The sequence below is a fragment of the Myodes glareolus genome, chromosome 9 (genome assembly GCF_982192425.1).
Source record: "Myodes glareolus chromosome 9, mMyoGla1.1, whole genome shotgun sequence".
NCBI lineage: Eukaryota > Metazoa > Chordata > Mammalia > Rodentia > Cricetidae > Myodes > Myodes glareolus.
Genome location: NC_142034.1, coordinates 39,275,703 through 39,290,566, shown reverse-complemented (window position 1 = coordinate 39,290,566; position 14,864 = coordinate 39,275,703). Strand labels below are relative to the sequence as shown.

At 50.3% G+C, this 14,864-nt stretch overlaps 1 protein-coding gene across 1 annotated transcript; it reads right to left on the bottom strand.

The window, feature by feature from the left end:
- Positions 1–38: 38 nt before the first annotated feature.
- On the bottom strand, positions 39–7,946 carry Gas2l2 (growth arrest specific 2 like 2). The gene is made up of 6 exons (XM_048437811.3): positions 7,112–7,946; positions 5,315–5,556; positions 4,379–4,486; positions 3,294–3,390; positions 2,467–2,719; positions 39–1,759 (listed from the first exon to the last, which is right to left on the bottom strand). Exons 1-6 carry the CDS (start codon positions 7,494–7,496, stop codon positions 256–258), a joined length of 2,589 nt encoding a protein of 862 aa, XP_048293768.3. The 5' UTR covers positions 7,497–7,946; the 3' UTR covers positions 39–255.
- Positions 7,947–14,864: the final 6,918 nt, after the last annotated feature.

The following is a 14,864-nucleotide window of genomic DNA, read 5'->3' as shown; positions in this document are numbered from 1 at the left end:
CCTTAGGGAAAGAACCCCCCAAAAAGCTGAGACTCAAGGACAGACCCACGTGTGTTTAATAACTTACAGCTGGGGAAATGTCCAGAGGCCAAGGAACTGTTCTTGGGGGCAACAAAAAGATATGGGTGCTCCCCACTGCCGCTGGCCTGATGCTGGCTTGCAGTGGAAGCCCTTGTGAAGAGTGAGGGACCATCCTTCCTCACACATACATTGTACTGTATACGTTTGCTGTGGTCCTCCCCGTCTATAGACTCTTCAGACCCAGGATTCCTCCTCAGGTGGAAGTGGGGTTCCATCAAGCTGCAGGGGTGCCTGGCCCTCTGAAGCCTGAGAGCTGTTCTCCAATGAGATGCCGGCTTCTTTCTTTTCCTCTTCCTCCTTCTTATCACCTGCTCGCTCCACCGGGCAGGTGCCCCCTCCCTTGCTACCCAGTGTAGCTTTCAATAGCCTGCTTCCAGGAGCTGTCCTGGCTGGACCCAGGCAGAGGTAGGCCAGTGGCTTGGGAATTCTGGAAGGTCTTTTCTCAGGCCTGTGGTCTCTGCGTGGCCTGATTCTAGGTCTCAGCTTCAGCTTGTAAATGGATGGGATTTTCTGAGGCTTCCGGAGGGTTCTTTTGCCCTTGCCCAGACATACCCCAGCTTTGTCAGAACTGGGGTCTGAGCATGAACGTGTGGGAGCCTCCGGGGTGGCGGGCCCAGTCCAGGTGGAGCAGTCCTTCCCTCTTGTGGGTGGCACAGTCCTCACTGGGGTACTCCTGACAGCCAGGCTTGCCTTTATCCTTGGTCCTCTCCCTCCGGATCCTAGCTTCTCTTCGGGACTTCTTGGGCCCACAGCTGGCTTAGGCGAGGCTTCAGAGTCTACTCTCCAGGCTTTCAGATCCACTTTAAGGAGGGGTGGGGGCCCCTGAACCAGTTCTTGGATAACTTTGTCATAAGGCCCCCCAGATTCAGGCCACTTCCCACCCAGGCTGGGAACATAGACTCCACTTCGAGGGATGGCTTGAGACTTTGCATCCCGATCACAGGCAGGCCCCACCTTCAGCTGTTTCATGTTGGCCACAATCTCCTCGTCAAGGCTATGGTAGAGGGCTTGCTTTCTGGTCCTGCTCAGGGGCAGAGACACGGGCTCCCCCTTCCACTTCTGTGTGTCTAGGCTCCTGGGATCCTCAATCTCCAAAGCCATCCGAATGTCCATCTGGTGGTCCCCATGGCTCGCTTCAGCGGAGTGATGCCCATGTGTGGCTCTATCCAGGTTCCCTGTGGGAGCCCTTGATGGGCTGGATCCTCTCTCCATGGAACCTCTACTTTCAATACCCAAAAAGCTTCTGGGTGTTGGGGGCCGGGCAGAGGAAAGTCGGATGGGAATCTTGGTGAACCCTTTGCTAGGGGTTGGGGATTGCATAGACACAGGTTCACCGAGCTGTGGGGAAGCACCCTGATTCAGGAGCCAGATGCCGTGAGGGTTGACTAGGCTGGAGGAACGAGGTGGGGGAGATGGACCTCTTGTTGATGTTCCTTTACTGGTGGCCTCAGGGATTTGGAGCCTCTGCGGGGTGAGGGCTTTGGTATGGGTTCCTTGTCTGTCTATATCCTTGTGATCCCAAGATGTGGGAGTCCTTCCTCTGGGCATTTCACTGAGGCCTCTATTCTCTCTCTTTCCTGACAGGGTCCTTCGTAGGTCTGGGCTCCTACAGGTAGATGAGAGTTGGGAACCAGGTGACAACATCCTCTGAGATGGGGTCGTTGGCCTCTCTTGGGACCTGCAAAGGAGAAAACCAGGCTGGAAAGAGAAACCTAGGCCTACCAGAGGCATTGCCCATGGGTATCCTATGGGGTACTAGAGAACCAGTGTTCTCCCTAGGGTGAACCAAGAGGGCCCTACGCAGCCGCTCTTCCTGCCTGTCCTCCCTTGTTCCCATGTGGCAGATAGAAGGTGACTCCATTCAAGGGAAGACTCCAGCCCTGAAGGTTGATGATCGGAGCCTATCCATATTTGGGGCCGATCTCCATCTCACTTTGGAAGATCTCACTCATATTTGGAAGGACATTAAATATGGCCATTCCTTTTCTGGGCCTCAGCCTCCTTGGCTATAAAATGGGTAGATATTTGGAGCAACAAGATGATTCTTAAGTCCTGGTTTTGATCACAAACACCTGAAGCTTTGTCTTGTTCTGTGGCCCTGGGCTGTGGAGTCCAGGGTCTTGTACATACCAGGGGAACATTGTCCCATTGGGCTATATAACCCTTCTCTTTTAAATTTGGTTTTGTGATATGGCCTTCCAAAGTGGCCCAGGAAAGACCAAAATTCCCAATCTTCCTGTCTTGGCTGCCTGAATGTTAGGACTGCAGGTATATGCCACCGTACCCGGTACATGGGAAGTTTTGTTGTGGTAGGACATTGTTCCCTTTATCAATGATGAGTCACTGAGAATATGGAGGAGACCCTTACATATCCCTCTCTTATACCTTAGTAATGGGGCTGTCTCTCCGATGATCCTGGCTTCTGATCCTCGTTCACCATGGGCTTGGGGAGAAGAGGGAGTGGGCGGCCTCAGCCTTCGGCTGGAAGAGGTGTAGGTCCTCCAGTCCACCGGAGGCAGTGGGCTCTGTGAGCGGCTGATGGTCATTGTAGGCTGGGGCTGTGAAGGCCCATCCTGCACCTTCACTTCATGCTGCACTGGTGGCCCTGGGGGCTTCAGGAAGCTGCCTGGTTTGTGAGCTACTCCCAAAGGCCCCCAGAGAAAGCAGAAGAAAGATTCAATTCCTATTTATCAAACTCATTGTTCTTCCTCCCCATGCTCTCAAATTCTTCTTATTCCTTCTTATAGGTACCAGAGCCTACAGTGGCAGTCCCAGCTTCTACAAAGGGGCTCAGGGGACACAATCTGGTCAGGGAGCCCAACATTGGGATTTGCTGAAAGTTATGTTGTATTGCCGATCTGCAACTTTAATTCAAATTGTGTGCTCATTCGGGGTTCCTTGGCATACTGAAGAGGATTAGGGAAAGACAGAAAACCAAGTCAGAAGGGCTACCAGTGTGGATTCCAGGCCAGACCTGTTCTCCACCGAGATGTAGAGACCATCTCGGCCAACGCTGTTTCTGCGTGTCTTTTGCGCCACCTTGTGGTTATTTATAGTATTGCGCCACGACCGCCCCTCTGTCTTCACCCACAGTTCCCTCACAGCTGGAGCCCTTAGAGATCAGGCCTATTTGCCCTCCCATAGGTAGCCTCCCAACCAGGAGCTATGTCTCTCTAACTAGCCCCATAGACGAAACCTCTTGGGGAACTCACAGAGGGACGTACACCGACAGGGGTCATGTTTGTCCAGATAATGGCCCAGCGTGTCCCAGCCGCCCCCAACACGCACCATCACGTGGCTCCGGAGGATCTGAGGGAGCAAAGGTGAGACTGAGAACGGAGGGAAGGACTTCCCCTATTCCCGTATACTTCTTTAATCACATTTGGGATTGGAGACAGGATAATTTTCTGTTCAGTCTTACCCATGACAGACATCACGTGCCAAGGGTGAGAAACAGCAAGTTGTGCACCCACAACTGGGGACACTCTTTGTTACACAGGGGTTTGCACTTGTCGTTACTTGCAATTGATATGGGACCATCATGCCTCTGTGATGGGTGACAGAGACGGTGGGAGTTCTACCCAACTCTGTAATGAGACAAGTTCCATAGTCTTTCCAGTCTTTAATTTCCACAGTTCCAAAGTGGAACCACAAATCTCTGGCCTATACCCACATTACAAGACTATTGTCTCAGGATCTGAGGGGCTCAGGTTGCTGGCTCTGCTCCCAGGTATATTTTGTGCCCGTGGAAAGGCCTTGGCTATGCCCAACTGCTGACCACATCCCTGAGCACAAACCGTCTCTGGGGAGGTGAAGTCAGGCATGGGGGAGAGCTAGTGGGAAGTCCATCCCAGACCTGTACCACTGCTTGCTCTACAGAATGGACAGCTCCAGGTTCTGAGTGGTGTACTTTGGGATCCACATGGCTGGGGTCATACACTGAACACAAACCCAGGCTCTCAGGTCCCTCACTCTCTGTCCTGTCCTGTGGAATATGAAAGTGGGGGCACCTTTTTATAGACCCCCTTTCTGCCTGGGGCATCCTGTAGACTCAGTTCTGACGGAGGCGGTGGAGGGTGGTGGTTCCAGCTACATTTGTGGGAGGATGGGATAGGCTTGCCCACTTTGCCTAGAATCTCCTGGAAATTTCCAAGGTAGAGTAGAGCCTCAAGGTCTGGTGACACGGGGTGAATGGTGGGTGGCTTCCCGTTCTTGCCCTCAGGCTCAGGCAAGGCTCCCTGGAAGGAAACCCCATTTGGCTGGTGCTGGAGGTCCCTCCACCTTAGGACCAACTTACCCTGATGAAGATGAGAGTGTCGGAGTCCCCTACTCGGTACTTCCCTTCAGATATCTTGACCATGGAGAATTGCACTGGGCATGTGCAATGACTCACGAGGTTCTGCACCTGTGGGCCATGGCAGAGACTCAACCTTCTACTCTGCCTGAGCACCCAAGTCCGTTCACATACTGGGTCAAGCTAAACGGGGTGTCTATCCGACTCCACACAGTCCCTTCCTTTCCCCGGCTGGTGCTGGGGTCAGACCTGGGGGCTGAGAGGCAAGGAAAGGGAGAAAGGCTTTAAAGAGTCCATAGGAGCCACCTCTGTGGTCCCCTTCCCCTCTGTCAGTGGGATACAGTGGACTGTGCTCTCTGACCAGCACGGGGCAGATTCCCATGTCCATTGCGTCACAGGTCTTCAGCTAAGAAACCTTCCCGAAGGATTGCTTGGGCTCATGACCTGGAGACCACGTTTGACAACATAGCAAGGGAAGGGAAAGAGAAATGAAAAGCAAGAGAAGGGAAAGAGTAGGAGAGAAAAATGAAAGAAAAAGGGGGAGCCCCATTTTTCCCAGTGGCGGGAATGGGGCTAGCCTCAGGGAAGAGCCTCCACCTGTGACGGGATTCCCCTCTGGAAACCGCCCCCACGCCCTTCTTGTAGGGCTTAATTCTCACAGCGGTCACAGAAAATGGCTCCTGTGCCTCAGTCCACTACATGGCCCTGGACGGAGGGTCAAAAAGGTTAAATGATTGGTCTAAAGCCACAAGGTGGGTAACGAGGATGCCATGTCCTTGGCACCTAGCCTACAGGGCTAAATAAGAAGTGTGCAGTGATGGGCTGGGGCAAAGGCGGTAAGCGGTGAGGGTAGGGGCTCGGAGTGGAGCAGGGCAGTGAGGACTGGGAAGAGGAGGGCGGGGCACAGCCTGGGCCTGAGGGCGTGGCCGGGCTCCTCACCATCTGGTCCAGGTTGTGGAAGTGGCAAGGCCTGCGGGCAGGGGGTGCGGGTGGTGGCGGATCCGGCGAGGGCAGGGCCAGCTCACGCCTCAGTTCCTCATCGATCTCCTCTTCCAGATGCACCAGGGCTGGTGCTGCCACACCGAAACGCCAGGCGCGGCGACCTAGCTCCAGCAGACACAACAACACGCTCTTCACGTTCTTGCGCAACACCAGGTCCTCTGTCTCGAACATCAGCACCTCTGATGTAGGAAAAGGAGAGAAGGGGACACGCCTGGCTTAAGTCCCCCCTAGAGACCATCCCTAGGCTGAGGTAGCAGACACAGGAGGGTGGTTCGGGTTTCAGCGTCTCGGGTGGAGGAGGAGGCTGGAAGAAGACCACACAAGGCCGTCAGGCTAACTGCAGAGGCTGGTGCATGGGCAAAAGTATTTGGAGCCTGGCTGATCCTAGGGCAGGGAAGGGGGTTTTCTCTGTCCAGCTCTCCTCTGATCCACTTAGCCACCAAGAAGATCCTAGGAGCAGGAAGCATTCCTACCCATCCTTCAGACTCCCCAAATTCAGCTCCAGAAAACCAGGCTGGCTTAACTGTAGGCTCTGTGTACCTCACCCTACAAGGCTCAGTCCCAGATTCTCTCAAAGGCTATACGACCTCCAGCTGGCTCCAGAGTCCCAGTTTTGGTTTTCTGAGAAATGGGGGTCTAGCCTATCTCAACAGAAAGCAGCAGCTGTTTGAGGGTTTGGGGCTGGGAATGAGACATAAGCTCCATCTTCAGGCAGATCATTAGCTTTGATTAACCTTTGACCCAGCCCCTTCCTCCTCTCTACCGGCCAGGAGTTCAAACCTGACCCTTTCCCTGTCCCACCCCAGTTACCTTGGGTCTGGAGGGTTATGCAATCACACCTAATCCCATTCCTGGGTTCAAGGCAAACAGCTGTCACTCCCGGAGCCCTATGGATCCCTGCAGGACCGTGTCCTTCCCTGCAGGGTACTCCCCCATCCCCAGTTATCTCATTCTTTAGTCCAGTGGTTCTCAACCTATGGGTCGCAATCCCACTGGAGTCGCACATCTGACATTCATGTTATAGTTCATAACAGTAGCAAGATTACAGTCGTGAAGCAGCTGTGAAATAATTTTATGGTGTGTGTGTGTGTGTGTGTGTGTGTGTGTGTGTGTGTGTGACAACTGTATTAAAGGCTCGCAGCATGAGGAAGGTTGAGAATCACAGCTTTAATTCCTCGGGTTTACTGGCCGTTTTTTCCCAGTTATCTGCCCTTCTTGGGCTTTGCCATTGGTTCCCCACTGCCTAGTTAATTCACTTCCCCAAACTTCTCTTCTTACCCCCAAATCTCTTCCCTCTTGTTGCCCTTGCTGGTGCCTGCAACTGTTCCATTCTGCACATTCCTATTCTGGAGCCTATACTATACACTTGACTGGAGCACACATCCCCTTGGGCTGTACCTTCTGAATCTATCCAGCAGTCTGCCTTCCTAGGCCATGCATTCCTGGGCATTGGACTCTAGTCTCAGTCCTTGGTAGCCAGCATGTGCTGGAAACCGAAAGGGTGGTTCGTGTCCCTTCATGGATTGAATCATTAACAGATGTTTGTTGATCGTCAGTGTGTGTTTATAAGGATGGGCTATGAGGAGAAGAAATCGATACACAAAAATGTGGCTACCTCATGGAAAAATCTAGAAGAATACCTCAACTTCTGACCCCCTCCCTAAGATCTAGCTTAGCTTGAGCCTCCACGTAATGCATGCCCCCACAAGAGAAGGTCTGAGATGGATGTGTTACCTTGGATGCCCATCTCCTTGCGACACCAGTGGATGAAGTTGGAGATGTTGTCCCTGGCCTGGAAGGTACCTGGCTGAGCAGCCCCGTTGCAGAAAACCCCAGCCTGGGGCATGGGAATCTTTGGAGCTCGGTCAGGTGCCTCAGCCAGGAAGGCCAGAGCAGCCTCTGTGACAGTGTTGGCATGCCGGCATAGCACCAGGCCAGTCTCCAGCACCTGCAGGAAGTTGGCTGCATCGATGTCCAGCCCATACAGATCCCGAAGCCACTCGGCCAGGTCTTCCTTCATGGCCTCCAGGTACTGTTCGCTGGACTTGAAGGGCCGGATGCTGCGCACAGGAGGCCTTGGGGTCCTGGGTCTCCTCCTGTGTCCCCTATGCTGAGACATGGCTGGAGCAGAACTTCAGGAGGAAGTAGGAGCCTCCTGTCCTCTACTGCTCTCTCTCTCTCTCTCTCTCTCTCTCTCTCTCTCTCTCTCTCTCTCCTCCTACCACCTGCTAGGTCAAGGTCCTGGCCCACTTCTCCTTGGTTCAATTGGTCCCCTTCTCCCCTCCGAGAGCCCAGGGCTTCTGGCTCTGCAGCTTGCTGCTGGCTTCAGCCTCTGGGCCAGGCCCAACCCCCAATGCCCACATTCCTCAGTCCCTGCCTGAAGTTTCCCTTTGGTGGCCCTGCAAGCGACAAGTTGCCCAGTCCTCTCAGTTCGGCGCTTCCCAAGACTGGTGGAGGTGAGAACACCCCTCTGTTAGGGCCAGACAAGTCATCTGCTGCTTCCAGCTCGCGACTGTCGCCGGCCAGGGAGCCTGGAACAGCATCTAGGCTGTGGCCTCGCTGCTCTGCTTTCCTTCCTCTCCTTGGAGACAGCAGCTGCTACAAACACTCCTTGTTAACTCTTCCTTCCAACAACCAAGTGCCTCTGTACTGCTGCGAGGCCTGAGCAGAGGGAGCAGGAAAGAGAGGGACTGGGTTCTGGCACCCACTGACTCCTTCCTTCTGTGTGTGTGTGGGGGGTGGGAGAAGTGCAGAACTAGGGACTTAGAGATCAATGAACACTGAAGGATGAATGAGCATGAGAGAGATCCAGCAATAGAGACCAAAGATGGGAGATTCACCCTAAAGCCCTTTGAGGGGTGGCATACACTCCCTGGTCTCTCTGTGCCTTCGTTTCTCAGCTGTCAAATGGGAAGGACAATATCTACCCTCTGGGGTAGATGTTTCGTGAGGAACAAAAGAATAATATGTGGAAAAACACCAGACCCTCAGAACACACAGGTACAGCCTGGGTGAGCCCCAGCTCTCACCCGGCAGCCCTGTCTACACACCAGAGAATCTGTTCCATCCCTGCTCCAATCGTGTGATTCTTCTAGAACAGTCTCATCCCCTGGGCACAGCAACGCATTCATTCAACAAAGATTTCTTTCGTTGTTGCTGCTGCTGTTTTGTTTCTTGAGATAGAGTTTCTTTGCATAACCTTGGCTGCCCTGGAACTCCCTCTGTCGACCAGGCTGGCTTTAAACTCACAGAGATCCACCTGCCTCTGCCTCCCCAGTGTTGTGATTAAAGGTGTGCACCACCACTGCCTGACTCAACAAAGATTTCTGTAGCCTCTACTATGTACCTGGCATTATCATGGGGCTGAGAATACAGCAACAAACAAAGATACCTCTGCCTGAACTCTAGCAGCTACTTCCATGTTACTAGGTGATGGGTGGGTAGATGAGCAAATAAATCTGGTTAGGAGTGCTGGCACACGCCTGTAATTTTAGTAGCCGGGAAGCTGAGGCAGGAGGATCGAGGGTTCAAGGCCAGCCTATATAGCAAACTCAAGTACAGACTGGAATGCATGATAAGACCTGCCTCAAAAAATCAAAAAATGAAACAACAGGGGACTGGAGAGATGGCTCAGTGGTTAAGAGCATTGCCTGCTCTTCCAAAGGTCCTGAGTTCAATTCCCAGCAACCACATGGTGGCTCACAACCATCTGAAATGAGATCTGATGCCCTCTTCTGGCCTGTAGGCATACACACAGACAGAATATTGTATACATAATAAATAAATAAATAAGTTTTAAAAATATATTTAAAAAAAGAAAAAAAAGAAACAACAACAAAATAAATGTGCAGTCATTTGGGTAGGGATAATTTGGGGGGATATAATACAGGAGAGAGTGGGTGGTTCTATAGGCAGGGGCACCTCTCGTAAAGGAAAGGCCTTGATGCTAAGGTGTCGTCTGGGCAGAGACCTGAGAGAAGTGAGGACGTGAGCCCACATGAGGACTAGGAGCAGCCAGTGCACTGACTTGGAGGCAGGAACATGCTTGGTATGTTCTAAGAATAGCAATCCTAAAAAAAGAAAGAAAGGATAGCAAAAAGAGGGGGTGGAGAGATGGTTCAGCAGCAGTTAGGAGGGATTGCTAATCTTCCAGAAGACCTGGGTTTGTCCACCAGCACCCACATAGCAACCATCTGTAAGTCCCGTTCCTGGGGATCTGATGCCCTCTTCTGGCCTCCATGGGTCCCTGCACACACAGGGCAAACAGACATACATAATACATAAGTCTTATCTGGACGGTGGTGGCGCACGCCTTTAATCCCAGCACTCCAGAAGGCAGAGGCAGGCAGATCACTGTGAATTTAAAAGCAGCTTGGTCTACAAGAGCTAGTTCCAGGACAAGCTCCAAAACTACAGAGAAACCCTGTCTCGAAAAAACAAACAAACAAACAAACAAAAAAACCCAAACAGATCCAAAAAACAAACAAACAAAAAAAAAGTTTTAAGACTGTGACGCGGGCTAGAGAGACAGCTCAGCAGTGAAGAGGGCTGGCTGCTCCTGCAGGGGACTTGAGTTCCGTTCCCAGCATTCGCACAATGACTGACAGCTACTGGTAACTCCAGTCCCAGGGGATCAGAAGCCTTCTTCTGGCCTCTGTGGGCACCAGGCATGCATGGAGTATGCATACACATATGTAGGCAAACATTCATGCACGTAAAATATTTTTTTTTTTTAAACGAAGGGCCGGAGAGAGGGCTCAGAGGTTAAGAGTACTGGCTGCTCTTCCAGGACCTGGTTTGGATCCCACATGGCAGCTCAGAACCGTCTGCATCTCCAGCTGCAGGGGACCCAATATCCTCTTCGGGCCTCCACGGACACCAGGCCAGGAATGCACGTGGTATACAGACATACATGCAGGCACGTAAAATAAACAAACAAACAAATATAAATAAATCAATTTTGAAAAGAATAGAAAAAGGAGACAGACATGTGGCTGAGAAGAATCGAGACCCAAGATGGGGCCTGGCAGGTGAACACCGAGATGCATTTTCTCTGAGTAAAATGGTAAACGCACCAGAATTCCGGGCAGAGGAGGAACATGCTCCGACTCGGGCAGCTGTGTGGAGGGACTCCCAGGCCACAGATGTAACAACATTTGAAATCCTAGCAGCATCCAAGGAGGAACAGTGGTAGCTTAGACCAGGAGACGACAGGTGACCACATTCCACATAGCTCCTGGGGAGTTCGGAGGATTGTTCCAAACAAGCGGTCAGCCTTGGCGCTCTGGTTATCTGGTTCTTTGTCATAGAGGGTTGTTCGAGCAGTACAGAACAATTGTCAGAATGCCTGACCTCCACCCACCAATTGCCCATGGTATATATCTCAGCCTCTTACATCATCTAAGAACACCTCCAGCTGTTGCCTTCGGAATGGCAACAACCTTCCCCCGTCTCCTTGGGAACTTATGATACAGGTAAGAAAGTGGATCACTCATAGAGCCCTATCTGTGATTAAAAAAACTTTTATAATTTATTTTTACCTCTTTAAGGTGTGAGTGTTCTGTCTGCATGTATGTATGTGCATACTTGGTGCACGTACATGCTTACCATGTGCACACCTGTTGTCCTTGAGGCTGAAGAGGGTATTGGACTGGAGTAACAGAGGGTGGGAGATACCATATATGAGTGCTAGACTTTGAACCAAGTCCTCTAGAAGAACATCCCGGGCTCTAACCACTGAGACACTTCCCTAGCCCTCTTCTCTGCGGTTTCTGAGTTGGAACTACAAGGACAAGCTCTTTTTCCAACGGATAGTAGGGATTTAGAGATGCAGAGGTGAATCCATGTTACCTGCATGCATAGAGATCCATCTTACAACGGGGAAAGGAAGCTGGCACACAAACACTCAGAGAGAGGAACAGAGGACCTTGGGGTGCTGGAGTTCTCTTTTCTGTTATCTAATCGCCAACCACTTGTCTATCTATCCACCTGTCAGTCATCAGGCCAGACCACCTACAGCAGTGGCTCTCACACACATAAAGATTTCCCCTCTCAGAGCTAGGCAAATGGTTCTAGGTAGATGGACGGCTCTGTCCATGACATTGCCCATCTATCTTGTGGCTCCCTTTAGCTATTGTCATCATTTACAGGATCAACCCTGGCTTCCCAGTACTTTGTCTTCTCCAGATTTGTAGGAAGAAGATGCAGAAGCTGTATGAGCTCTGACAGCTTCCGTTTCAAGGATGTGAAGTGCAAGTTACACACATAACTTTTTTTTTCACATGAATTGGGCCACGGGTTAGGCATTGGGCCCTCACGTAGCTGCAAGGGAGGCTGAAACTGTAGCTGGTGGTCATGTATCCTGTCAATATTCAGTGGTGGCTCTTTACTAAAAGGAAGAAGGGAAGAATGGAGACAGGGGATAATTTATAGTCCTAACCATTCAATAGTACCACAAAGTCTTGATGAACCTTGGCTGTATAGTTTGTGTAAAGAACCAAAGAGCAAATCTTTTGGCTTTAGATGCCAATTATGTCTGTGTTCTATATTATTGGTTTTATTTTATTTTTACAACACATTAAGTATGTAGACATTCATATGAAATCAGACTGTGGAGACAGGCAGATCTCTGTGAGTTCGAGGCCAGACTGGTCTACAGAGTAAGTTCCAGGACAGGCTCCAAAGCTACACAGAGAAACCCTTTCTCAAAAAAAAACAACAAAAAAATTGGATTGTGTATACATTCAGGATTCAACATGCCAATCCTTAAATTATATGAACTAAAAATTTAAAACTCTTTAGTCTTTTTAAATTAAACACAATTTTTACTTTAGTATCATATTGGATAGGATATGATTTATTATAGAGACTGAATTTAGGATCTCATACATGCCAGGCAAATGCCTGACCACCCAGCTGCACTCCTTAACTCCAGAAAAATAAAATTAACTTTTTTTCATCATTTACTTATCTATGTATCTATTTGTGTGTGTGTGTGTGTGTGCATGTGTGTGTGAGTGTATGCACGTGCATGTGTGCAAATGTGGTGTGTACATACAGATGTCAGAGGGCAGCTTGCAGGGGTCATTTCTATTCATCCACATGTGGGCCCTAGGATCCAACTCAGGTCCCCAGGTTTGGCCAAAGGCTCTCTTACCCCTGCACCATGAGTCATCTTTCTGGCCCTTCCTCAGAGGTTTAAACCTACACATAAAACAGCAGAGAACTGAGGTAGAGATTTAGTAAGGTCTGAAAGGGAGTTGGGTAGACTTGCGTTCCAGCCCAAAGACTTAACAATGCAAATAAAATGTGAGTTGGGTTTTAAGAAAGAAATTAGAGGACCAGAGAGGTGGCTCAGCGGTTAAGAGCACTTGTCACTCTTGTAGAGGACCTGGTCTGGTTCCCAGAACCCACATGTTGGCTTACAACCATCCATAACTCCAAGAGGGCCCAATACCCTCTTCTGGCCTTCATTGGCACCCCAAGCCTGCATATGGTGTATAGATGTACATTTAGGCAAAGCGCTCATGTATATAAAAGAAAAATAAATAAATTTAGTTGATCAGTGGTGGTAAACACCTTAAATGCCACCACTCAGGAGGCAGAGGCAGGTGAATCTCTGAGTTTGAGGCAAGTTTGGTTTACAGAGCTAGCTCTAGGACAACCAGGGCTACACAGGGAAACCCTGTCTTGAAAAACCAACCAAACTAACTAACTAACTAAATAAATCTTGTATTTAAAAAAATAAAGAAATGGGAGAGTCAATGTTTATGCTTTCCTTAGGTCAATGGATATGTTGATACATAGAAATGGGGATTAAGACCCAGACCTCCATCTGTGACAAAGGAATACCTTGTTAGTGTGAGTTGGTCTGCTGTCACTTACAACCAAAATGACCTTGGAAATCACAAGTCTGCTAGTGGACAAAGTAGGGTTCTTCCTGCCCATGAACAAGCAACTGGAAAGAGCCATGAATCTCACAGCCTGGACCAGGAGGCTGCATGCTTCTGTGGTGCCTCCCCTACCCAGAAGGCACCTGGTTCCATCTTTGGGAGTCCCTTTTGGTTGGCTCATGAGTATGCGACCTTGGCTGGAATCAATGAGACTCATGAAATGGGGCCAGTGGTACCCAGAAGCAGTGAAGAACTCATCCTTAGGGCCGCCGTGATGGCATGTCCACCTGAATTCGGGGGCCAGAGATGCAATGCTTCACAATTCGTGTTCTGTGGTAGAAATTTAGCTGTGATGTCAGGCCCCAAACTCTCCTGCTTTCCAGCTGATTGGTGGGTCTACGCACTCTCCCATAACCTCCACTGACTTTCCCATAACCTGAAAACTCCTTTTCCAGCTTTAGCCAGGCCCACTTCTGTTGCTGATGGCGAAAACCCCTATGGATATGCACACACATCCTTCAAGTCCAGGAGACTGGTCTTGTCCTGAATCCTTTTCCCAGTCTCCCCCTAGAAGCCACATGCACTTCCACCTATCCTCGGGACCAGCTTGCAGGTGACTTAAGAACAGGGACAGCCGGCTGTGCTGAAATCACAGGCCTTCTGGGCCTTTGACTAGGGAGTGTGTGCTTTTTTCCCCAGGGTCACTTGTATCTGGAGGATTGAGAGATGATGGCTCAGATTTTGCTCAGTGGGTCCTCTTAGAAAGTAAACGGGTTAGGGAAGGAAGCCTAGCAGGTTCCTAGAGACTATAGAAGGAACAGGTGATTCCCCCAGAATTCAGTGTAATCTGAATCTGAGGAAATGCCTGGATTGGAGCACAGAAAGATAGGCCCGTGGCTGGTCAGCTGAGGGGTAGAAAAGGGAGGGATAGGGAAAGGAAGGGAAGGGATAGAGAAGGGAAGGGAAGGGAAGGGAAGAGAAGGGAAAGGGAAAAGAGGAGGCAGTCTCTGGCACCCATGCCAGCCTATGGCAGAAGAAGGGGCTTCAGTTTTGGTGACAGAGGGTTTTCTATTTCCAGAGAGTTCTCAGCACAAGCCATAGAGTCTGATGATGCCTGTAGGTATTAGCACATCACCAGGGTACTAAACCAGTCCTACATCCCCTACCTTCGGCTTGTTGAGTGAATAAGTGGTATGAAGTTTGGACCCATTACTAGTTAGCCATTTTAATCTCTGACCAACCAGATACATTTTAGCTGATGTATGTGTAACCTTCCAAAGCCTCACTCCCTTTCTCTGCACAAGCAAGGATGTTCCAGATGGCCACAACAGAGGCAATCTGTATTACCAAGTAAGATATTGCACCCGCCTATTCTCTCTCTCTCTCTCTCTCTCTCTCTCTCTCTCTCTCTCTCTCTCTCTCACACACACACACACACACACACACACACACACACACACACCCCAGAGTCTCATATATAAGCCCAGGCTGGCCTCAAACTCACAATCAGTTCTGTCTCAGACTCCCCCATGCTGGAATCACAGGTGTGCCTCACCTTGCTCTTTGGGCATAACAAACTCTATGAACAGCAGGAA